This window comes from Rhinoraja longicauda, chromosome 6, assembly GCF_053455715.1.
Source record: "Rhinoraja longicauda isolate Sanriku21f chromosome 6, sRhiLon1.1, whole genome shotgun sequence".
Classification (NCBI taxonomy): Eukaryota; Metazoa; Chordata; class Chondrichthyes; order Rajiformes; family Arhynchobatidae; genus Rhinoraja; species Rhinoraja longicauda.
The window spans coordinates 79,691,027-79,718,107 of NC_135958.1; the positions used below are offsets into that span (position 1 = coordinate 79,691,027).

General features: G+C 41.6%; 1 protein-coding gene across 5 annotated transcripts in view; it reads left to right on the top strand.

Moving 5' to 3' along the window:
• Positions 1 to 27,081, top strand: part of cep112 (centrosomal protein 112) — a 289,566-nt gene that overhangs the window by 44,230 nt on the left and 218,255 nt on the right. For all 5 annotated transcript variants that reach the window (XR_013547414.1, XM_078401444.1, XM_078401446.1 and 2 more), the window contains exons 6-8: positions 7,895 to 7,972; positions 20,200 to 20,247; positions 21,084 to 21,161. Coding sequence is in view for 4 of the 5 variants with exons in the window: in XM_078401444.1 (XP_078257570.1) it covers positions 7,895 to 7,972; positions 20,200 to 20,247; positions 21,084 to 21,161 (204 nt within the window). In the remaining variant the exon portion in view is untranslated. The remainder of the gene's footprint in view (positions 1 to 7,894; positions 7,973 to 20,199; positions 20,248 to 21,083; positions 21,162 to 27,081) is intronic.

Sequence of the window (27,081 nt, forward strand, 5' to 3'; positions counted from 1 at the left end):
GGTGAAGCTGAGGGGATCTAGAGGTACAAAATGGAAGGGCATAGATGTGGTAGGTCGAAATAAACCTTTCTCTCTGGGTGTCTAAAACTAGAGGACATTGGTGTATGTGAGAGGATCTGAGGAGGAGCATGTTCATCAAGATGGTGGTTGGCATCTGGTAAAAACATTGCCTGAGTGGGTGGAGCATGCAGGTACCCTCAGCATTTAAGCATTTTGATGAACACTTGATTCATCTAGGCGTAAAAGGCTGGGTTTAGTATGGGCAGGTATTTGATGGTTGGCGTGAAAAAGCAGAGTTGAAGTGCTGTGTGACACAGTGGGGGAAAGGTTACTGTGGGTGGATACAAGTAAAACGTTGAGGTTGAAATCGGAACAACCACAAATTTATTAAATGGTGGAGCAGGACTGGAGGGCTAAGTGGTCTATTTGTAATTTATATTTCATATGTGTGCTTTGACATATGAGCGACTCTCATGAATCCATGTTATTCTCTCTGATCAGATCAAAATTGAGTTTTCCGTAATTTGTTTCGTAGTTGTAGGCTGTTTTTTTCCCAGCAGCCGGTGTTGGGCTAACTGATTATTAATTCACTGGTTTTTCTTTTACCTTTCCTAATGAGCAATGTGAAATGTGCAATTTTCCCAATCTGCAATTTTTTTCTCTCAAATCAGGTAGATTTTGGAAGATTATATTCAACGCATCTATACCTTTTCCAATTCAGTATTATTTCCTTGGGGTTGTCTCATGTGCAATCCTCTACCCTCCTGCAAAATCTACGAAAAAGTAATGATTTAACTTTCCTGCCATATCCTTTTTTTCACTGACACCACTGCCTTTAAAAGTTTAAAAGAGGTAAACATTGATATTGATCCTCTCTCCCTTTTTTTCCCTTTTAGAGTTATGTATCTTTTTTCATTTTTTCATTTTTGTTTCTCGGACCTTTTTATCTTTCTAATTGCCAGAAATGTTTCTTTTTTTTCTCTGTCTTGTTTTGTCCACTACCTTTTTGGGTGCCTATACATTTTTTGTCTAAAAACAGAGTAATATCGAATGGAAACAGCCCTTCGGCTCACCTCATCCATGCCAACCAAAATGCCCTATCTAAGAGAGTTCTACTTGCCCACGTCCTATTAAACCTTTCCTATCCATGTACATGTTCAAATGTGTTTTAACTGTTGCTATTGTACCTTCAAAGTCTCATCTTTGGAGGTGAATGTGATACTGCCAACCTCAAAAAGGCTGTGTATTTAAATGTTTTTTATCACTTCATGCAGTTATGTAATGGTCAGTACTAGTGACCATTCCACCCATGTCCATACCAGCTCCCTACCACAGCAATTCATTATTTCCACCCATCAGCTTTTCAAATTTTCTCCATGTATGTATAATTTTCTCTTGACGATTAGCAGAACCGAACTCCACAACATCTGCAGGCAGTGCTTTCCAGATTTGCATCTATAAAAAAAATGTTTATTCTCATTTCACACTTAATTCTCTTTGCCCATTATCTTATTCATGTGGTCTTGTTCTTTGACCCTCCATCAAAGGGCACAGCCTGCCACTATTTACTCTGTCCAACCCATATACTACTATCAAATTTCCTTTCACCTTCTCCAAACAGTTCCAACCTTTGCAATCTGTCCTTTTTAACTGAATATATCAGGAACAATTCTCCTGTATCTTCTCTGGAGTCTATCCAATGCCCTTTACATCCCATAATATGACGACAAGAATTAAGTGCAATCTCCATCCGAGGATGGACCAGTGTTTTATGGCTCTCTTGTGGCACCTTGTAAAAAGTCTTCAGGTGTGTGTGTGCATTTACACCACAATGCATTACCCTTGTCTCTAGCTACCATTACATAAAAAAATGTAGACCCCTATATGCTCAAATTATTCCTTCTACTCCGCTGCAAGTAAAAAGTTCATTGTTCCGTTTCAGTAAATATGATAATTAAACATTCTTGACACTCTCTTGACTCGTAGAACTTGCTGCCCAAGCCTTTGAAGGTGGAATATCCAAAATAACATGTTCTTGCTATTTTAAAATGTAATTGCTGTTTAAGGAGCAAGGAAATCTAAAATAGACAGACAGTAACTCAGCGGGTCAGGCAGCATCTTTGGAGGAAGAGGATAGGTAACATTTCGGGACAGGACCCTTCAGTAGGAAATCTAAGCAGTTATTTCTCCTGCTGGAGTTTAAAAGTGATAATTGTCAGGATATAGGAATTGTTGCCAAAGTTTTCATTTATTGCTTGTGTTCGCTTATCTCGTTACCCTGCTCCTAGATAGATATATCTACGTATATCTATATTTTCATGTAATTTGCATCTAATGTGGGTATATGGAAAGAGCTGCCAGAGGAAGTAGTTGAGTCAGGTCGATAACTTAAAAGGCTTTGGAAAGAAAAGGTTTAGATGGATATGGGTTAAACATGGGACTGGCTTGGAGCATAATGCTCAGCATGGACAAGTTGGATGAAGGGCCTGTTCCCTACTGTACGACCCGATGACAGCTTGGAAAGAACTACTTTACCTTAATTTTTCAGGTCAGAACACTGGGCTGCACTATCATGGAGATATTTGTTGGGAAAACAGCAGTTATTTTAGTTTAATTTGCTGGAGGCATTACTGACATAAATACAGGAATGTTCTCTAAATTGGTAAAGGACAAAAATACTGCTGTATTTATATTTAGTGCTGATCTACAACTGAATTGGAGATCATCTTAGTCTTTGATTCCATTGTACCATGTGATGCAAATATTTGCCCACAGAGCTACTGGAAACATGAACACACTGTTCTAAATATGGGTTTGCTAATGCATATTTGGGTAAAAATAAAATCTTTTGAACTTTAATCAAATATTCTTGCGATTTATCCCCATAATGTGATTAGCTTCACTGATAAAAGTTTTTTTGTTGACATGATGCATTTGGTGAATCTTAATAAGCCTATTAAAATCCAATTTGCTTCCACTTTTGCTCATGTAAATGTATTAACTGGTACAGAATGGCACATTTTTTACGGGAGTTCTATATCTGGTGCGTGCTGTACTTTGTTCAGCCAGCAGTGCCAAAAATAGAGCAGGATTTTGTTTACTTTTTTTCAACCATGGTTAAAAATGAAATGAGTCTACTTAATTCCTGAGCACTTGAAATGCAGTACCGGGCCATGATTCAACTTGTCAGTATGCTTTCCAGCATAAACCTGTACACGTTTGACAATGTTCTGTACCATGCCAATTCTCTGCAAACGTCTATAGATGTCACAAAGCTGGGTGGCAGTGTGAGCTGCGAGGAGGATGCTATGAGGCTGCAAGGTGACTTGGATAGGTTGGGTGAGTGAGCAGATGCATGACAGATGCAGTATAATGTGGATAAATATGAGGTTATCCACTTTGGTGGCAAGAACAAGAAGGCAGATTATTATCTGAATGGTATCAGACTGGGAAAGGGGGAGGTGCAGCGAGACCTGGGTTTCCTTGTACATCAGTCACTGAAAGTAAGCATGCTGGTACAGCAGGCTGTGAAGAAAGCAAATGGCATGTTGTCCTTCACAGCACGAAGATTTGAGTAGAGGAGCAAGGAGGTCCTACTGCAGTTGTACAAGGCCCTGGTGAGACTACACTTGGAATATTGTGTGCATTGTTGGTCTCCTATTTGAGGAAGGACATTCTTGCTATTGAGGGAGTGCAGCGAAGGTTCACCAAGTTAGTTCCCGGGATGGCGGGACTGACAAATGATGAAAGAATGGGTTAACTGGGCTTGTATGCACTGGAATTTAGATGGATGAGAGGGGATCTTATAGAAACATTAAAAATTCTTAAGAGATTGGACAGGCTAAATGCAGGAAAAATATTTCCGATGTTGGGGGGTCCAGAACCAGGGGTCACAGTTTAAGAATAAGGCCATTTAGGCTGAGATAAGGAAAAGCTTTTTCACCCAGAGAGTTGTGAATCTGTGGAATTCTCTGCCACAGAAGGCAGTGGAGGCTGATTCACTGGATGTTTTCAATAGAGAATTAGATTTAGCTCTTAGGGCTTATGGAATCAAGGGATATGAGGAAAAAGCAGGAACCGGGTACTGATTTTGGATGATCAGCCATGACCATATTGAATGGCTTGCTCGAAGGTTCGAATGGCCTACTTGTGCACCTATTTTCTATGTTTCTGTCTATTAAAGGTTTTAATGAGCTGCTTTGTGATTGCATCAATGTGCTAGCCCCCAGACAGATCTTCAGAGATGTCTATGGCCGCCCAAGTATTGTCATCAAATTTAAAGATGGCGTTGGAGTTACACCTGGCTTTACTGTAATGATATATAGAGAGGGCAGCGCTGAGGTGTCCCTCTGCTGATAGTCTGCAAGGAGGAAGTTGTTGCCAATCCAAACTGATTGAGGTCTGCTGATGATGAAGGCAAGGATCAGTTGCAAAGCAATGAGCAGAGACCCATTTTCCAAACCCAGACAAGAGTTAGCCTTTGTAAAGGTCATATCTCTCACTAATTTAATGGATAAATCATCTACACTGGGTAGATTGGTGAGGAAAGGTTCAAAATGTTTTTCACTTGCTTTGGTTTGCTCAGCACCAGGCGTAGGGTCTGGCTTGAAGGCACAGCCATATCCCTCAAGACTGGATTACTGATGATGCTTCTATGCCATTCCTAACAATGGTTGATGGTGTTTCCATCCAGAATATATCCTGTTGTCTTATGCACTTAGTGATTCCTTCAAGTGTTGTTTAACATGTGGGGAGTGGTGTCATCAGCTCAAGGATGAACACAATGGCTGCCTCGCCAACAGTCTGTCTGTCCCTTCTTTGGTGTTTGTATGTGTTAAATTCGCCCACACTGGCCAACAGTGTCCCAGCTACTCCCACCTGCCTGCGCTTGGTCCATATCCTTCCAAAACTGTCCTATGCACGTACCAGTCTAACTGTTTCTTAAACGATGGGATAGTCCCAGCCTTATCTACCTCCTCTGGCAGCTTGTTCCATACACCCACCACCCTTTGTGTGAAAAGGTTATCCCTCGGATTCCTATTAAATCTTTTCCCCTTCACTTTGAACCTACGTCCTCTGGTCCTCGATTCCCCTACTCTGGGCAAAAGACTCTGTGCATCTACCAGGCATGTGAATTTTCCCCGATTCTGCATTTTAAAAACACATTTTTTTAGCTTTTTGCATGATTTCTGCGTTTTTCACTTTGCCAAAATTGCGTTTACCAATGGAGAAATCAGATTGGGAAAAAAAAGAAAATAAACGATGTATAGACTTGTAATAAACACTAGGGTTCCGCTAGAGGTCGCTAGGGGTTCCGCGAGAAATCCCCTGCGCCCTGGAAGTCTCCCCGAAAATGTGGCACTTAGGCTGGGCAAGGCAGCCAATCTCAATCTCATCGGCACTTCCATGGCCGATCAGTGGGTTGAATTTGCAACCTGCGGCCGCAGCTCTGGAACTCCAGCCCAGCTGGAGCCAGCAAATCTATCCCCATGGCCGACTTTCTTGGCCGGCTGGATAAACCAGCAAAGCTCTGGAACCAAGAGTGCCAGAAAATCAGTGGTGAAACTCTTAGGAGTAACTATTAAATTTAAGTGCAAGATTATATAACTAAATTAATTAAGATGGGGTTAAAATATAAAACACAGCGGAAAAGCCAATTACCACCTGTTTGGGCTGATTATCAATTAATGTGTGAATTTACTTAAATGTCAGTCTGAAGAAGGGTCTTGACCCGAAACATCACCCATTCCTTCTCTCCTGAGATGCTGCCTGACCTGCTGAGTTACTCCAGCATTTTGTGAATAAATACCTTCGATTTGTACCAGCATCTGCAGTTATTTTCTTGTACTAAATGTTCTTAGTATACAGTGACATATTCACATTATTTTGTAATGTCCGTTTTTACTTTGAAATTCACTAAAAGAGGCTTGAAACGGGTAATATTGTGTAAATTTTCAAGAATGTTCCACTTTTTTTTAATCCCCGCTATACGCAAGCGCTCGGCTCATTCCTTCTTTTTTTTTACCTCACTCACACGCCTGATCTACCGATCTATTCCTCATAGGTCTTTGATTTTCTTTTTCTCTGTGCTTTCTTGGCTGTGTGTTATTCTGTTCTGAATTTATTTCTGGCACCTGTAGGGTTTTGATGTTTTCCTTTGGGTATATGCTCTTTATTGTCAGTTTTCATTGAAAGTTTACCCAACTTATTAATTTTGCTGGGTTTGGTTTAAGTTATATCCCATGTACATCGATTTTGTTTGAGCAGTGAATTCAGCAAAATAATACATCTTCCTACAACAGTAATTAGACAATTTGAGTAAAAATGATTAAAGGAACAGTGTTTTAATGGAGACGGGCAGAGAATTAATGGGGAAACGGGAAGCCGTGGCTGCAGCTGCACACATTCATTTCATTCAAAGATCGGATTTGATGATGGTTCTAGAAGAAAATTCTCTTAATTGGAGCATTTCTGCTTGCTAGAATATCTGTTTCCAGGAAGGTCAGTGAAGAAGCAATTTGGCTTATTCAAATTTAATGAAACTCCAGAACAATCCATTGCCTTGGTGCTGGGGTCGGGGAAGTCTAGGAGTGAGCGTAATACATTCTGAAGGGAGAGGGAGAACAGCCGGAGGTTGTTGTACATGTTAGTGCTAATGGCATGGGCGGAAAGAAGAAAGAGGTCTTGCAGAGTGAAGTTAGAGGTGTAGGGAGAATGTTTAAAAAGATAGATTTCCAGGCAACTAATCACAGGATGGTGCAGGTTGGAAGTCTTTTGGTACTTAGATGAGATCTGGTCAAGAAGTCCAGACGTTAGTTTCTGATGAAGACCTCCAGGAAGACAGTTAAATAAGAGATTGAAAATGTTGGCGGAGACTGGCCAGTTGATTGGTGCACAGTTTCAGAACCCATCCAGGGATTCCATCTGGGTTGTCCACTTTTCAAGAGTTTTACCTTGTGAAAGCAGATATGACTTCTGCCGTTGAGATATGTAGGTCAGAGCCAGTGGAGGATGGGTACACCTAGATGGAACTTTGTTTGCCTGTTCAAAACAGGTGTAAAAGGCACTAAGCTCATCTGGTAGAGATGTGACATTGCCAGGGATCGTGCCCCACTTTGGCTTTTAGCGCCACACAATATACTGGTGAATCTTCTCTACACCGTCTCTGGCACTTTGGATCTTTCTCCAATGCACATTTGTCTCCAATGCATGTGACTTCTGGGGCTCAATTGTTGTTTAAGCATGATCAGGATATATGTTGGTGAGGAAATGGTTCATGCAAATAAATATGGTTAATGGATACATTGAACGTAATTTAATTAAAGATAATAGGCTTAAGGTGACAATGTGCTCTATTCTCATTACTAAATTCATATTTATTCGATTTATTTTAGAAAACAAACTGCTGCTGTTATTGTGTCATAATGATTGTACAATGACAATCGAGATAGGGGAAAAGATTGCTCCTGATATAATGTTCATTGTTTTGGTTTACTTTTACCAGCGCGTCTTTTACTCCACTCTATATCTACCCCTTTTGCTCTTTCTGTTGTACTTGAGTTTGACTTGATTGTATTTCTATGTAGTATTATCTGATCTGATTGGATAGCATGCAAAGCAAAGCTTTTTACTGTACCTCCCAACATGTGACAAGAATAAACCTAGATTGCTGAGAAAGATGAAGCTCCCCACACTGGAGTGGACAGAGGTGAGAAAATCTCTGCTCAACTTGGTATCAGAAGTTAAAACTTTAGCTCAAGCTCTTACTTCATTTTCATCAGTCAGTTTTGAAACTTTTAGATAGAATACATTTGGAAAGATTCTTCAATTCCATCTCTGACACCTAAATTGTTGCTTGACAGTTTATTAATTTTTTTTTGGATTGTGTTCCCAGGTGGTTTCTGAACCCAGACCAGTTGCATCTTCTGATGACAGTGATTTTGAAGCAAGATTAAACAGTTGGAATCTTGGGGTATGTTCTGTTTGTCTGCTTTTGATTTTCATGTTACATATGCAGTTTTCGCAAAACAAAAACAAGCCAATTGGATCTTGTTAGCTTTTGTGCTCCTCCACAGTTCTGTCATCTCAGTCTATCACAACTTCTATTGTTTTCTTTCTCAGAGGTTTGTCCAGCTTTTCTTTTAAACACCCATGCTAATTCCCTTAGCCCTGGGACTTGAGCTGGGCAAAGATATCTTTCTACTAAAACTCTCGTTTGTTTGTTTGTTTGTTCCTTTACTACAGGCAAAACGATACACAATAGCGCAACAATTTTAGCCCCACCTTACTTGCCGATGTCCCTTTGGTGCTAATGGAAGAAGTTTCATTGAAATCGGTGTTATATTTTAAAGGTTATTCACATTTTTAAGTTTAAATTTATCTCCTAGGGAGGTGGGGGGGGGGGATGGAGGGGTGGGGAAAGGGAGGATGAGTGGGAGGGGAGGGAGGGGAAGAGGGAGGGGGGGAGGGGAAGGGGGGGAGGAGAGGGTGCTGCACCAATGCAGGAAACGTTTGGGCCCAACAGGTCCACTTGATCTAGTTTCTCTTAAATTTACTATTGGTTTTTTCACTCTCTGGGATTTTCAACTCCTCGTTCTGGGCTTCCTTGCATGTGGAAGCTGTTTCTCCATGCTTACCTATGAAACTCTCCTTTTTTGTAATCTTAAACACCTCTATCACAACACCACTCGCTCTTCTCTCTTCTGAGGTGTCCCAGCTGTTAAATTTTCTGGTGGATATGACTTGAGTTCCGGTGTCGTTGTGATATAACCTTGTCTTCAGGGCTCTTATTTCCTTTTTATAATATGGGCACCAGAATTATTTAGAGTATTCTAATGTGATTTTTTTTCCCCCCCATAAATTTTGTAGGTTACCTTAGCTTTATTGATTGTAACTATTACCTGACCATTTTCATCCAGAATATTTTTGTTGAATGGATTTCCAGCCAATGATTTCCTCCCTTTGGAGACCCATTAACTCAGTTTGTAGTGCTGTGTACTTTGTTTGTAAAGAAATAATACATTCGACTTCCCTGATAATTATTTGTTCCTTCCCACTCTTTGAAATGATTGCTCCCTATTCTTTAGGGTGTCTCCTTCTTTCGTTTTTTGTTCTCTCGAATCAAGTGCTTTTTGTTAACAAGCACTCGCCGACAGAGGGTGCAGTTGAAGCATGGAGGGTGCATCAGAAGTCTCAGTTCTACCTCCACACAGCATATATGTTAAGCACCTAATTATAGATTTTGTTGCTTAAAACAAACACTTGCTAACACATTTCAATTTTGGGGTTCAATTAAATTGATTTTTTAAGTGTTTAATTATCTTGCTTCATTTTGATTTACATTATGTTCAGAACTGCAACCTTAAGTAATGACAAAGAGTTAAAATTTTCTTGAATTCTCGGAACTCGGACAGATTTCTGGTTTGTCACATAAATAGAATAACCAATAGCCGCACAATAGCGTTGCAGTTCAGTGACTAACTCAATTGAGAATACAATATTAGTAATAAACAGATCAAAGGGAATACAGTCATCCCACATCCTTTAGTTGTGGCTTTGCATGAGAGCAAATAGATTGGTATTGGCTTCTACAAACTTCAAAGTGATTTCAGTAGTCAGTGAAGGAGACACCACAAACAGCTGCACCACCGAACTGCTCTGGGAAATTTACTGGACTACAGAGGCGCAGAAGGCTACAGCTGTTGTGAAAGTATAGAAGAAAATTTGGATCTCTTTGCGACTTTTATAATTGTATGTTTGGTTATTATGCTTAAAATATCATTGTCATAAAAAGTACCACTAAACCCTGTCAGGCTTTAAATATATCCACCTAATTAAATAACATGGTGGCAACATTTAAAACACAGAATTTGTGCCAGTGACAGTAAATCCTGGCAAGCCGTGGCGGGAGGAAAATTATTCATTCTCCGTTATCTGTCACAAAAAAATTAATCTACTTTGCGAGAAAAGCAGTTTAAAGAGTCAACAACTAAATGAAATTGTCTGTCTGTACAAAAATACAAACAAATGCCAGGAAGCATAATCTCGTCAGTGTTCAAAGGATAGCAGTGAACAGCTTGAGCTTTGTTTTTGTGGTTTAGAATGGCGATTGAACTCTGATTAGAGGACAGATGTGACAGTCCTTGGCTTTCACTATTCCATGAATTAAAAAATTCATAAATGCTCATGATAGTAAATGTATGTGTTGCTAAGTACTCCCCTTGTTCTTTTAGTCTCCCTGCTGCATTTTTGTGAGTTCTGGCAGATGACAAATACCAATGGAACTATACCTTAGCAAATGCTGTAAGCCTTGGAAAAGGATTGGAGGTAACTGAATGGAAGCGAACACAAGCCTCTTCAACAGACATGTGTCTTGTCATTTCCCAAACTCTGATGCCAAAGTGTGATTTTAAAAATAAATATTCAGGTTGTCAGGTTCATTATTTTGTCAATCTTGGGATAGATGGAGTTAATTACCATCAAGTTCCCTCTCCATTGCTGGCTAAGCCTTTAAGACTTGACTGTCTATTTCTGTCAAATCCTGGCTGAAGGCAGGATTGAGGTTCTGGAGGTATTGCCATGAAGTCCTAATACCACACCCTACTAGATACTCCACCAGGAACGGTAAAACGCGCAACTTCTACAACCTTGCAGGGCGAGGATAGTAGATACATGGAAACACTATCACCTGCAGGTTCGTCTGGATCTCACACCATTCTTCATTGTCACTGTGAATCCTGGAACCATCATGCAACAGCATAGCGAGTTGAAGGGGAAGCTGAGGACACGTGAACCTATCTTCAATGACAGGACAGCAGTGGAGAGTCGACAGCTTCACGTTAGGTACACTGATCTGTATTGGGCCCAATACATTAGAGCTAGATAGAGCTCTTAAAGATAGCGGAGTCAGAGGGTATGGGGAGAAGGCAGGAACGGGGTACTGATTGTGAATGATCAGCCATGATCACATTGAATGGCGGTGCTGGCTTGAAGAGCTGAATGGCCTACTCCTGCACCTATTATCTATTGTCTACAATTTCAAAGAAAGCTCAACAATGCTTTTACTTCCAAGTAAGTTTGAGTGGATTCAACTTTTCGCTGCATATCAAGGTTGTACGGGTATGCAGCGGTGAGCATACTGACTGGGCGCAGCATGGCCTGGTTTGCGTGGCTGCAGAAAGTGGTGGACATTGTCAGGTCCATCACGGGTATCGTGAAGGGATCTACAGGAATCACTGCCTCAAGAAGGCAGCTAATGTCATCAAAGACTCATCTCAGGCTCTCGTCTCACTGCTGCCATTGGGAAGAAGGTATAGGAGCCCGAGAACTGTTACCTCCAAGTTCCAGATCAAACTGCTTCCTTTCAACCATCAGGCTCTTGAACCAGTGCACAACTCTAATAGCAATCCTTCCTCAGCACCGAACTATGGACTCTTTATAGGTTGTGCTATGCACTTTGGTTCGCACTATTATAATTGGGTTACCTTGTATAATTGGTCATTTATTGTGTTATTGATTATTCTATATCTATTGTTGTGCGTCGCGTTTAATGTGCCTGTGATGCTGCAGCAACATAGAATTCATTGTTCTGGTCCTGGTGCATGTAACAATTAAATATTAACATCACCAAATACTCTATCAAACTTCTAAAGACAGTGGTGGAGAGCATACTGACTGTTTGCTTCACGGCCTGATTTGGTATTTCAAATGCTCAGGAATGAAGGAGAGTGTTGAAGAAGCTGGACATTGCCCAGTTTATCGTGAATATCCTCTCACCAATGAAAGGATCTCCTGAAAGCACTGCCTCAAGAAGGCAGCTAATATCGTCAAAGACCCACACTATCCTGGCCACACTCGCATCTCGTTGCTATTATCAGGAAGATGATACTTAAGCCAGAGTAACGTTGCCTCCATGTTCAAGAACAGCTTCTTCCTGTCAACCATCAGACTGTTGACCAACCACCCACCACAACCCGACCTCGGCACTGAACTATTATGGACGTTGCATAAAAGTCACTCTATATTTTGACTTGCACTGTCATGGTCTAAATGACTTCGAGTAACTGATAATCTATTGTATATTTATTTGTGTTCCTTTTAATGTGCCTGTAAATCTGCAGCCAGTAAGAATACCATTGTTCCAGTTCCAATGCATATGATAATTTGCCAAATGGGTAGATCTACATTTCCCCATATTACACTCCAATATATATATATATATATATATATATATATATATATATGTGTGTGTATATAATGTAGTATAAATTTGGCAAGGTGATTAATTATATATCACTTCTTAGCCTCCTTTTGTCCTCTTCATAGCTTACTTGTACCTGTCTTTGTGTCATGAACCATACGTTGAGCGTCCTATCCAAGTCAGTTATGTAAATTGTTTGAAGTTGAGACACTGATCCCTGAGGCATAACGCTTGTATCGTGTGAACCAGAAAAGACCCGTTTCTGCCTTTTCTTGTACAATCATCCTTCAATCCACAACAATATATTTTTGAACTATTTATGATCTTTTATTATACCCTGAGCTTTATCCATCGTTAATATGCCAGAGAAGCACTTTTAAAAATTTATTAATGTTGCAGGAGGCAGTCAATGTATTCCCTGTTTTTGAGCTCGTGTCAAGGTTTACAGCAGACCTTTGTTTTGCCACATACAATCCTTTCCATTTGTACATTGTACAAACTCCTATTCCAAATCCATTTGGCAGATACTTAAGATCTGCTTGTTTGTTAACATGTTCATGTGCATTTTTGCTGTGAACCTCAATGTTTTAAAAAATGCCAGCCGGACTAGCAGACTGAATAGTGTCCTAACCAGAATTGTCACCTGTCCATTCCTTCTACAGATGACAATAGACAATAGATGCTGCCTATCCCTCTGAATTAATCCATCACTTTGTGTTTTAAACGAGAACAGCATTCCCAGCTTGATTTGAATGGGGTTCAAAATATGAATCCACTCCTCTTCGAGTAATATCAGGGATTATTGAAACGGGTTTACCAAGAGCCCATTTTAACATTGAGGAATGACAAACTGCTATTATTGTTTCCAGTCCTAACACATTTGTGAATTATGCAGGCTCATTCATTTATGGTCCATAGTTAAACTCTGAACATCTTCATGGTGGATTTTAATTTGGATAGCATTTAATTGTTGCATAAATGAAATTGAATACTTGCTTCTCTGAATTTTTCATCGGTCTCCAATAATTTTCAGGCTTAGACATGTTTCTTAGGTTAAAGTACTATTTTCACATATTACTGAATACTTTTTAACCTGAAGATGTGATGAGACTTGATTAATGTGCACAGGCTTGAAATTTAATTAGTAAAGTGCTGTTATTTAATAATTAAATGATTTGGCATCTCCACAGGGTCAAAATTAAGTCTCAACACCCTGGTTCACCAGTGATCTTGTCATTCAATGTTCAAGTAATAAGGTGTAAGAAACAGAAAAACAAGTTGCAGTTGAAGCTTGTAATATTTGTAATTATCCATTGGTGGTAATAAAACACTCAGCTGGAGTGGGACCTGCTGAATCATCTTAATGTTATTTGGAAATGGTGTATTAGAGTACATAGTTCATTACTCATCTCTGCAGGAGTTCCTGGAGGTAGGATAATGCCCAAGGACTAACCTTCTTAATCTCCTTGCTTTAATTATAAGGCCAGAAGTTTGCTGATGATTACACAACGGTTGGATTTATTCATGATTCCTCAGCTATTGAAGCCACCCATGACCAAAGAACGATCAAGTTTCAAAAGGAGATTAGGTGTGGCGGTGTTCCTTCTATCACCCTGGTCATTGTCTCTTCTCTCTTTTACCTACTGGAAGATGTAGGATTGAATGTCTGGACATCCATGTTCTTCCCCACTGCTGTTGGTCTCCTGAACCGATCGCTTCTTTCACCACACCCCATGTACTCTTTGAGCCAAGAATGCTTAATCGTCACGTGCACTGGAAATGGGACAATAAAATTCTTACTCGCTGCAGTTTTGTACACACTTGAACACAGCAACACAATAAATAAATATCCAATACAACATAGAATAATTCACTACTGATACACAATGCTTGTACAGGAAAATAACTGCAGATGCTGGTACAAATCGAAGGTATTTATTTCACAAAATGCTGGAGTAACTCAGCAGGTCAGGCAGCATCTCAGGAGAGAAGGAATGGGTGACGTTTCGGGTCGAGACCCTTCTTCAGATGTTGGTGAGGCCATAAGTGTAGTATCGTGTTCAGTTTTGGTCATGCTGCTTTAGGAAAGATACATAACCTAGAAAATGTACAGAGAAGATTTATGAGGATGTTGCCAGGACTTGAGGGTCTGATCCACAGGGAGAGTTTGGGCAGGCTTGGACTTTATTCCTTGGAGCTAAAGAGACTGAGGAGTGATCTTACAGAGGTGTGTAGAATCGCAAGGGGAATATATATGGTGAATGTACTGCCTTTCCCCCGTGTGTTGGGAATCAAGAACTAGAGGGCTTAGGTTTAAGGTGAGAGGGGAAAGATTAACTTTGAAATATTTCACTTCAATATCACTGGGTCAATATCCTGTGAATTCTCTCTTGATAGCATTGTGGGTATACTCGCATCTCAAGAAATGTGGAAGGAAGCATACCACCACCTTCTCCAGGGCAATTAGAGCTAGATGTTTCACTACTGGTTCAGTGAAGCCCATAATCCCTTGAATGAATTTAAAAATTATATTTATCCAAAGTACTTTCTATTCATCAACTTCCGTAGATCACACAACAGGGAGCTGTGTCCAGCTTCAAGTTTCTGGGCACTCGCATTTCGGAGGACCTCACATGGTCCACTAACACCGCTGCGCTGATCAAGAAGGCGCAGCAACAACTGTTTACCTGAGAACACTGAAGAAGTCTGGTCTGCCCCAACAGCTGGTGCCGACCTTCTACCGCTGCACCATAGAGAGCATCCTAACGCATGGCATCCCTGTGTGGCATCTCAGCTGCACGGAGGCAGAGAGGAGAGCTCTTCAGCGGGTAGTCCATAGAGCTCAGAAGACTATCAGAACACAGCTACCAGCCTTGGAGGGCATCTACAACACACGATGTCTCAGAAAAGCCACCAGCATTCACAAAGACTCCTCACACCCCTGCAATAGTCTGTTTGAAATTCTACCATCGGGCAGACGCTACAAGGCCTTCTACGCCCGCACCTCCAGACTCAGGAACAGCTTCATCCCCAGGGCCATAGCTGCTATGAACCGGTCCTGCTGAGCTGGATGGTCACATCGCACAGCGAGTTGGCACAGACCTACTTGAACTTTTTTCTGTTTTAAAACTTTCTAATTTTGTTCACTGGGTTGTCTAAATTTATACTGATTAGCTAATTAATTTATTACATCGTATGGAAGGCGCATTCCCAATCTCGTTGGACCCCTGTACAATGACAATAAAGATATATTGTATTGTATTCAAAATACATATGGTGCTCTGCTCAGAATGACATGGTTCTTCAGAATTGTGACAATTTGCAGCTAGCCATTGAAAATCATTTTTAAGAATTAAGCTAATTTTTTAAATCAAAATCTTTTAAAATATAATTTTCTGAAAAAGATTTGAATTGATACTTGAGATTTCACTGACACAAAATTAATTTGTGAATTAAGACTCAACCAAATTGGGAAAATGTCCAATTGTTTCTTGGATCAGAAACTTATTTTTGCATGTTCAATGTGGTGTCAAGAAGATCAAGAGAGTTTAATTTTCATATGTACCGGCAATGAACAATGCTGCAGCCTAACAGGCACGTTAATGCAGTAACACAGATAAATAAATAATACTCAATGATACAATAAACGAACATCGGGTAAATGAGTAAATCAATCGTCACTTTTCCTGTACATAACATACATTCGTTCTTAGATATTTTGGCTGAGGTATTTGTAGCTAGGATATATTGACTGAAAACCTGCAATGAAATGAGAATGATGCCTGGAATGGGCAGGATATATTTTGAGACAGTTTTGAACAGAAGGGTGGACTTGTATTCCATGTAGTTTTGAAGAGAGAGAGAACCTTTACTTTAGACTTTAGAGATGCAGCATGGAAACAGGCCATTTGGCCCACCACCTCTGTGCCGACCAGCGATCACCCCGTACACTCGCACTAACCTACACTAGTGCAGGCGACAATTTACAATTTTACTGAAGCCAGTTAACCTGCAAACCTCTATGTCTTGGTGTGGGAGGAAACCGGAGCACCCAGAGAAAACCCATGCGATCACAGGGATAACGTACAAACTCCTTACAGACTGAACCTGGGTCTCTGGTGCTGTAAGGCAGCAAACCTAGCACTGCACCACTATCCCATCCTGATTAATACATGCAGTGTTCTGAAGAGTGGAAAGGATGGATGCAGAAAGTACGTTTCTGTTTGTCGGAGAATCAAGCAATGGGCCACTGCTTAAAAATAAGGTGTTTCCTATTTAATACAGAAATGAGGTGAATCTTCTTTTCAGAGTATCGTGATTCTTTGGCATGTTATTCTGCAAAGGACGATTGAAGCAGAGTCTGAATATTTTTAATTCAGAAGTAGATATACTCTTGTCAATCAAGGGAGAGAAAGATCATTGTGGATAAACAGTGATTTGATGTTGAGATTATAATCACATCAGCTAGTTAGCTATTATCAGCTAAAACGGATGTAATGCTGAGGCTCTATAAGGTGGTGGTTGGGCTGCATTTGGAGTATTGTATGCAATTTTGGGCGCCATGACTGAGGAAGGATGTGCTGACTCTGGAGAGGGTCCAAATAAGGTTTACAAGAATGATCCCAAGAATGAGTGGGTTATCATATGATGAGCGTATGTCAACACTGGGCCTGTACTCGCTGGAGTTTGGAAGAATGAGGGGGGACTTCGTTGAAACTTATTGAATAGTGAAAGGCTTGAATAGAGTGGATGTAGAGAGGATGTTTCCACTCGTGGGGGAGTCTAGGACTGTTGTTATATATCTGTTAGAGGTCATAGCCTCAGAATTAAAGGACCTTCCTCTAAGAGGGAGATGAGGAGGAATTTGGTGGTGAAGTCAAAAGGTGGTGAATCTGGAATTCTTAGCCACAGAATGTTGTGGATATTTTTACAGCAGAGACATAGATTCCTGATTAGTACGGGTGTCAGGGGTTATGGGGAGAAGGCAGGAGAATGGGGTTAGGAGGGAGAGATAGATCAGCCATGATTGAATGGCGGAGTAGACTTGATGGGCCGAATGGCCTAATTCTGCTTCTATCACTTATGACCTTAGCTATGATATTAAATGGCAGAGCAGGTTCGAGGAATTGTGGGGCGTACTCCAGCATATAATTCACATGTTTGTATCAAATGGCTCCATTGGTGTTAATTGCCTTCAGTTACCACACTTGAGTAGATGCTATGAATGTGTGGGCCCAGACATCCATGGAGGGCACTATTGTGTTCAAACAATATTGGTTCAGGAACATTCCAGGAAGACTATCGGAATACCCCTAAGTCTAATACAAATTCTTAGTATAAAATTAAAGCATTCTTGCTCAGTTAATTTAATACAGAGAAATGTGAGGTGTTTCATTTTGGAAGTCAAACATGGGCAGGGCCTAAACAGTGACTGGTAGGGTTCTGGGGAGTGTTGTTGAGTAGAGGGATCTAGGAGTGCTGGGCCCTTGAAGGTAGAGTTGCAGGTTGATAGGGTGGTCAAAAAGGCTTTTGGCACATTGGCCTTCATCAGGCAGAGTATTGAGTATAGAAGTTGTGAGGTCATGCTACAGTTATATAAGACATTGGTGAGGCTGCATTTAGAGTATTGTGTTCAGTTCTGGACACTGTTATAGGAACTATATTGTCAAGCTGGAAAGGGTACAGAGAAGATTTACAAGGATGTCGCCAGGACTAGAGGGTCTGAGCTATAGGGAGAGGTTTGGTAGGCTGGGACTCTATTCCTTGGAGCGCAGGATGATGAGGGGTGATCTTATAGAGGTGTGTAAAGTCATGAGAGGAATAGATCGGGTAGATGCACAGAGTCTCTTGCCCAGAGTAGGTCGGCAGAGTAGGACATAGGCTTAAGGTGAAGGGGAAAAGATTTAAGGGATAATTTTTTCACACAAATGGTGCTGGATGTATGGAACAAGCTGCCAGAGGAGCTAGTTGAGGCAGGGACTATCTCAACTTTTAAGAAACAGTTGGGCAGGTACATGGATAGGACAGGTTTGGAGGGATATGGGGCAAACGTGGACAGGTGGGACTAGTGTAGCTGGGGCATGTTGGCCGGTGTGGACAAGTTAGGCCGAAGGGCCTGTTTCCGCGCTGGGTATCACTCTTTGATTATAAGTGCTGTAGATAAAGAAGATTTCTTTGATATAAGGCAGGATATTAGCTCTGACCAGACAGCCAACTGAACCTATCCGTCGTTAGTCACTGTCTGTGATTGCTAGTATCCTCTACATTAGTTGACTTCAGCCAAAATAGGATAAATGAGCTGCCTCACAAAAAACAGCTGGTGGGAGATAGAGAACTTGGTAACATGATATCACAACGTCAACCTCTCCTCCAATGTCAACAAGACAAAGTTATCAACTTCAGGAAGGCTGCTGGTGTACAAGCCAATTGGCATCAATGGTGCTGAAGTGGAAATGGTTGAGAGGTTTCAGTTCCTTGGAGTTAATACTGCCAACGACCAATCACATTGATGCAACAACCATGAAGGGACACTAACGTCTCGATTTCCTTAGTCGACTGAGGAAATTCAGCATCTCTCCAATGACTTAAAAACTTTTAAAGATGCACCATTGAAAACATACGGTCGGATTGTATCACAGCTTAGTTTGGGAATAGCTCTGGCAAGACTGCAAAAAATTGCAGAGTTGTGGATGTCGCCCATTCCATCACACACCTGACTCCTCACCATCGACTCCATTTACAGTTCACACTGCTTTGGAAAGACAACCAACATAATCAAAGACGTCCCAACTTGGTCATTCTTCCTTCTCCCTGCTCCCGTTGAGCAAAAGGTACAGAAGCATGAAAATGCGCACCACCAGACTTGTGAACAGCTGTCTCTCCTCTGTTAGGCTTCCGCATTGTCCTTCCATAAGATAGGGTGCCGTCCGAATCACCTCTACCCATTGCAGATATTGAATTCTGTCCATGGACTGATACACTACAATGTTGAGGACTATATTCTGCACACCATATCTTCCCCTTTGCTTTACCTGAGTTTGACTTGATTGTATTTATATATAGTATTATCTGATCTCATTTAATAGCATGCAAAACTAAGCTTTTCACTGTACCTCAGTACACATGAAATAATAAATCTAGACCAAAACAAAGGAACCGGGGTATGGTTGGGTCTGGGTCTGGAGTGAGTCAGATTTCCAAGTTGAGTTTGCTTTCTCTTATTCCAAATGTGGAGTTGGTGGTGGCTGGTAAGATTGTCAATACATTTGTCAACCATTGGCTATTTTATTGCAGGAAGGTTGAGTCAAGTTTGTTTATGGAAAAGAAGCACAACTTGTATTTCTTTATGTCTTTCGCAACCTCTATAGCCATCATAAAAACATAAGTAGTAAATTATAACATCAATCGAAGGGCATTTAGACAGACAAGTTAACAGATAGGGAATAGAGGGATACAGACCATGTGCAGACAGTTGATTTTAGATTGGCATCATGGTCAGAACAAAGGCGGTGGGTTGAACGGACTGTTCCCGTACTGTTCTATGTTCTAGAGAACAAACAGACCTGAGAATATTGGCTAATTTAATTTTCCATTAACACCATATTTGCATTATGGCAACGGCTTTAATATGAATGGTTTACACCAGTGAACAAAGACTCCACCCAAAATAGCACTAGGCCAGGAAGTCAAAACATTATGTGATTAGTATTAGTTGCGTTGAAATATCTGCTGAAATATGGACCAATAAATTAACCAGTTAAATCTCACGTCTTTTTGGTTAGGAAGTGAAGATTTTATTATCTTTTTTTTTGGAAAGGGTAGCATTTGAGTAATAATCTCAATATGTGCAAATACTCCAAAATCAAAAATGACTGGTTAGAAGCAAATTGCGCTGTAGGCAAGCTTTGCCTTGGAGTTAGTTGACAGTGTGTTTGAGAGTTAAATGGGAAAATGAGACCACCACAATCAGTAACAACTTTGGCATTCTTTTTGTTTTTCAGATTGAAAACCCCAGATATTTACGAGAAAAACCAATACCTTTGTCTCCGGTAGGTGTTTGATTCCCAAATAATCACGGATCAGGTGATTAAGGTGACAAATACATAAAATTCTGATAATCCACCCTCTATTCGCAAATACTGATAGTTCGGCATCCAGCTCACCAAGTGAGGTTTGCTGTGCTCCTGTTCAATTCGACAGGTTCATATTTTCTGTGCCCCCATTGCATTCACAAGGTCCTTGTTCACAGGGGTCCGAGTTCCAGTGCTCTCTTTCCACTTAAGGGGATCTCTGTTGCACACCTTCCACTCACTGCTTCCTACCTCTGTTTCCACTCACCTGGGATCAGGTTCCCACGCTCTCCACTCACATGGGACCCAGTTCCCACGCTCCCATTCTGCTCGCCTGGGACGGTTCCCATTTTCCCGATCCACTCACCTGGGACCACCGTGGTGCCCACGCTCTCTCTTCAATCACTTATCACTCATTTCCCACGCACCTTTCCCACTCCGGTTCCCAAGCTCCCTTTCCACTGGGACATGATTTCCATGCTCCTTTCCCACTTACTGGTTCCTGCGTTCTCTTTACAATCAGCAGCAACCAGTTTTTATGCTCCCTTTAAACTCACCTGGTTCACTAGAAATGTTATAATAATACAGTATTACGTCTATAAAAGTGACTTAGAATATTATATAAATAAAACAGCTAGTGGTCCAGGGAGTCGACTAATCTGGCCCCACCAATGTCTTAAGGATACCAGATTATTGGGGTTTTACGTACCTTATATCTGCATTATGAAATTGAGACTCACAAACGCTCCCTCACCTTCCAATACCATTATCTTTTTCAATGAACTCAATATATTGTTTTCTTATTTTTTTAATAGATTTTACCTCAAGCAAACCTGAGAAATGTTAGCACATTCATCAGCGATCAGACTCTAGTTCGAATGCATGAAAAAGAGGTGAGAATGCATGTGTGCTTAATGTCTAATGTACCTCAAACAGTGGGACCTCATGTGATGATCAGCAATATATCCCTCTTCTCCACCTTAAATATTGTTGCATTGTTTGAAGGTTTCTGCTAGTTCCAAAGTGCAATTTGCAGCTGAGTTGATTAGAAGTTAATTTCAGACACACAGAATAGGAAAAATTGGGGTCACAAATGTTAATGTGTTTTGGTTTGAGTTTCCAACTTGGCAGAATTATTCAGTTCTGTTCTCAAATAAAAATATTGTGCTGCTCTTTTGGCCTACTGAATGCAGAACTTAATATCTGATCTATGACAGAAGGATCTTGCCACGTGTTGAAAGCCAATTGGGGCAATAGGTGGTATGTCATAATTGGCCTTCAGGACTACAAGGGGAAGAATCAGGAGACAGAGGGAATTGCAGATGCTGCAATCTTGAACAACAATCACAAAGTGCTGGAATAACTCAGCGGGTCAGGCAGCATCTGTTGAGAACATGGATAGGCAATATTTTGGATCTTCAGACTGGGTCCCAAAGTTCCCTTCAGGGAAAGAATCACCTTGGTCTTCCAAAGATCTTTACCATCCAGCAAATGGATTAACGTTTTTAAGAGCAAGTTTATACTTGGGTATAATGTTCAGTCAGCTTGACTGCTGCACCATAAATGTTTACTTCTATCTGAAGCATTGTGCTTTTGTCTGATGTTTTAATGGACTGCTATGGAATTGAAACCTACCAACGTCATGAGAAAATAAGATAAAAACAGTCTCATTAGGATTCGAAAGTTCATGAATTCATTGAATATTGTGGGAATGTCATCTATTGTTTGGTAACATCCGCAAGAAGAATTGGTCGATGTTAGTAAATTGTGGAAAAAACTAGACCAAGTGGACCTGTTGGGTCCAAATCTTCCGTGCTGGCCTCTCCTGGGCGGGCGAGGGGAGACAGGGAAGGGGAGAGGGCGCCACTCACCTCAGCCCCGTGCCACCAGCGTGGCACCCAGAGTGAGCCATGGACTCAAATCCTCTCCTGCATTGGTCTAGCACCCTCCCTCCCACCCCCACTCCCCCCCCGTCCCCACTCCCCCCACCCTTCCTCTCCCCTCCTCCCCCCATCCCCACTACCCCTCCCCTTCCCCCCTACCCGCACTCGCTCCCACTCCCCCTTCCCCCCCCCCTTTTCCCCCTCCCCCCCACCCACCCCATCCCATTTGGAGCCGTTGGATTCTGCACACATGTAAGTCGAAATGCATTGAAAACGCGCAATCATGTTCGGAGGCGAGCGGCGGCTCGCTACGGGTCCCTGCCGTTTGCACCATTGCAAAGGCGATCACATGTCCGGAAGCAAGCGACGGCTCGCTACAGGTGGCTGCTGTTTGCACCATCGCAAAGGCCAACTCTTGCAAGTCGAACCATCATAACCCACCTCCCCCCACTCGGGTGACACGTAAGTATTAGTGAATGGGATGCAACTGCACAGGCACGGAGGTTTTGGCGATAAACGGGTCCCAACTGTGCAGGCGCGGATATGTAAAACTGCGCATCCATCATTGGCCATCACTCAGCAGGTCCCATTGTGATATCCGCGGGTGACAGCCAAACGGAGAGAAAAGTGATATCTTTAACTTTAAAACGTGATTTTGAAAGATTGAAAAGTGATTTTTTAATAAAAACTCATTTATTTGAATCCCAGGACAATGGTGAGTAAGGTGGGACTAAAATTGTCGCGCTATTGTGTACTGTTTTGGCTGTGTCCAGAGCACATATTAATATACACCCCCTCCCCCCTTTTCCCCTCCCCCTTTCCCCTTCCTCCCCACACCATCCCCCTCCACTCTCCTTATCCTCCCTCCTTCCCCCCTCCCTTCCTCCCACCTCCCTCCCTACCCCCTCCCTCCCTAGGAGATAGATTTAAACTATAAAATGTGAATAACGAAAAATATAACACGTTTTTCAATGAAACCACTTCCATTAGCATCAAAGGGACGACGGTGAGGAAGGTGGGCCTAAAATTGTCGCACTATCCCATAGTTTTGGCTGTAGTTCAGGAATAAACAAACAGACAAACAAGAGTTTTAGTATATAGATGTTACTGTGAGATGCTAAGTCTGGTAGTAACTAACTATTTCTGAATATCATGGTGATTTGATTAATTTGTCCTTCTCTCCCTCATGTTTCAATGTTTATCATTGATTTTTGTTTAATAATGAAATTATTCAATAATGTGCTGCTCAGAAGGTGTTGAAGGTGAGTTTCAATGTATCAGTGCAGAATTCTGATAACTGGTCATGTAAAATGTTTAAAGACATCTGGACAGGTACATGGATAGGAAAGGTTTCGAGGGATATTGGCTGGATGCAGGCAGGTGGGACTAGTTGAGTTAAGCACCTTGGTTGACACGGACAAGTTGAGCCGAGGGGTCTGTTTCCGTGCGGCATAAATCTCTGACTCTATGCCATTGCCTGTTATTTATTTAAAAACTAAAATCAGGTTGCAACGATCAGGGTGCCAGAGGGCATGCAGAAAATGAGAAAGGCTCCACATCATAGCTGCGACCATCATAGGAGGTCGTCCCACCTCCTGTCACTGTGATACTCTGCTCCCTTTGATCAAGTACCTATGCATCCCAAGGTTGCTTCTGTTTTCCATACCCAGACCTGCGTCATGTGGAGAACGTCACAGTGCTTGTATGTACTCTGTATACATGCAGTGCCATCCACTAGCGAAGGTGCTGTTGTTTTCAAATGCTATGGATAAATCCAATCTTATGTATATACTGCTCCTGCATGCTTAGGTATCCTGATGAATGGAAGCTTAATTTTTCAGTGCTAAAATTAAAGATGAAAGTTTGTTAATAGTCAGAATAGGTTTGTTAATAGGTCTGAAGAAGAATCCCAACCCAAAACGTCACATCCATGCTTTCCAGAGATGCTGTCTGAGCCGCTGAGTTATTCCAGTACCTTGTGTCTTTACTTGTTACATTCTATAGTTGATTCGGAAATGTTCCAAATAATCTAGCATGAATTATTTTGTAAAAGGTGATTGCTGTAGTGTAGAGAAGCCAAGGGTTCAGCTTCGGGACATTTGTGATCCAATGAATCTCAGTAAATGTGGGGTCGTGCATTCTTTGGAGTGTGTTTCATAGCACCAGCACATTGAGTCATAGAGTGATACAGTGTGGAAACAGGCCCTTCGGCCCAATTCACTCACACCGGCCAACATGTCCCAGCTACATGAGTCCCACTTGCCTGCACTTGGTCCATATCCCTCCAAACCTGTCCTATCCATGTACATGTCTAACTGTTTCTTAAATGTTGGAATAGTCCCAGCCTCAACTATCTCCTCTAGCAGTTTGTTCCAAACACCCACCACCCTTTGTGTGAAAAATTTACCCCTTGGATTCCTATTAAATCTTTTCCCCTTCACCTTGAACCTATGTCCTCTGGTCCTCGATTTCCCTATTCTGGACAAAAGACTTTGTGCATCTACCCCGATCTATTCCTCTCATGATTTTGTATACCTCTATAAGATCACCCCTCATCCTCCCGTGCTCCATGGAACAGAGACCCAGCCTACTCAATCTCTCCATATAGCTCACACCCTCTAGTCATGACAAGATCCTTGTAAATCTTTTCTGAACCCTTTCAAGCTTGACAATATCTTTCCTATAACACGGAAACTGAACATTCCAGAACTGAACACAATATTCTAAATGCGGTCCCACGAACGTCTTATACATCTGCAACATGACCTCCCAACTTCTGTACTCAATACGCTAACTGATGAAGGCCAAAGTGCCAAAAACCTTTTTGACCACCTTATCTACCTGCGACTCAACCTTCAAGGAACCATGCACCTGTACTGCTAGATCCTCTGCTCTACAACACTACCCAGAGGTCTACCATTCACTATGCATGTCCTGCCCTTGTTCGACATCCCAAAATGCAACACCTCACACTTCTCTGTATTAAATTTCATCAACCATTCCTCCGCCCACCTGGCCAATCGACCCAGATCCTGCTGCAACCGTTCACAACCATCTTCACTATCTGCAAAACCACTAACTTTTGTATCATCAGCAAACTTGTTAATCTTGCCCTGTATGTTCTCATCCAAATCATTGATGTAGATGACAAACGGTAACGGCCCAGCACCGAACCCTGAGGCACACCACTAGTCACAGGCATCCAGTCTGAGATGCAACCTTCCACCATTATCCTCTGCTTCCTTCCATGGAACCACTTTGCTATCCATTCAGCTATCTCTCCTTGGATCACATAGATCTAACCTTCCAGAGCAGCCTACCATGCAGAACCTTGTCGAACGCCTTGCTGAAGTCCATTCACACAACATCTACAGCTCTGCCCTCATCAACCTTTTTGGTCACGTCTTCAAAAAAATCAATCAGATTTGTGAGACATGACCTCCCAAGTACAAACCCATGCTGACTATCCCTAATCAGCCCTTGCCCATCCAAATGCCTGTATCACCTATCCCTCAGAATACTCTCCATTAACTTACCAACTACAGATGTTAAGCTCACTGGCCTATAGTTCCCAGCATTTTCCCTGCAGCCCTTCTTGAGAAGAGGCACAACATTTGCCACCCTCCAGTCTTCCGGCATCTCTCCTGTATTTAAGGACGACTTGTAAATTTCAACCAGGGCTCCCGCAATTTCCTTTCTAGTTTCCCACAATGTCCTTGAATATATCAGATCAGGCCCTGGAGATTTGTCAACCTTCAAACACGACAATACCTTCAGTACTTCTTCAACAGTAACCCTGACTGCTCTCAAGACACTTCTAGTGACTGCTCCAATTTCCTCCGTCCTACTGTCTTTCTCCTCGGTAAATACAGAGAAATACTCATTTAGGACATTTAGGATTGTCCTTAATGCTACCCGCCAGAGCTATGTCCTGGCCCCTTTTTGCCCTTCGGGTTTCCTTTTTTAGTTTACTCCATAGTTCCCAAAACTCCTCCAGGGATGCACTATACCTGTCCCATGCATTGTTCTTGTTTTTGACTAACGTCTCAATTTCCCTGTGTAGGAAAATAACTGCAGATGCTGGTTCAAATTGAAGGTAGACACAAAATGCTGAGTAATTCAGCGGGTCAGGCAGCATCTCAGGAGAGAAGGAATGGGTGACGTTTCGGGTCGAAACCCTTCTTCAGACTGAATTTCCCTCGTCAGCCAAGCTTCCATACGTTTGCCTGCTTTGCCCTTTCTCTAACGGGGACATACACATCCTGAGCTTTCTTCAGTACACTTTTAAAAACATCCCACTTGGCCGATGTTCCTTTCCCCTCTAATAACATGCTCCAGTCAACTTGAGTGAGACCTTCTCTCATACCCTCAAAATTGGCCTTACCCCAGCTGAGCATTTTAACACGTGGACGTTCTCCGTCCCTATCCATAACTATCTTAAACCTAATCGAACTGTGGTCACTGGTCCCAAAAGGGTCCTCCACACACACTTCATTAACTTGCCCTTCCCAATTTCCCAATACTAGATCCAGCATTGCCCTCTCACGTGTGGGAGGTGCAGTGATACCATAAAGTTCAAAAGCAAAACTCGGAATATATATATAAACAAGTGATATAATTCATCCAAGATCAATGTTTGCAAGCTGTCACTGAGTTTTATTAAAGCTCTTACTTTGAGTTGGTTTACTAAAACATCAGATTCACCGTTATATCAGGTAATGTTGGCAGTGGATTAATATAAAAAGTGCTGGATATACTAAATAGGTCAGGCAATTTGTGGCAGAAAATACAGTGATTATTTTAGATGGCTAGATGAAAGCAACTTTATCTCTGCATATGTAGCTTGGCTTGCTGTGTGTTTTCACATTTTCTGATTATGTCTTGACTTTATTTTTTGAAATATTTTTGAAATATTTTTGCTTTTATATAG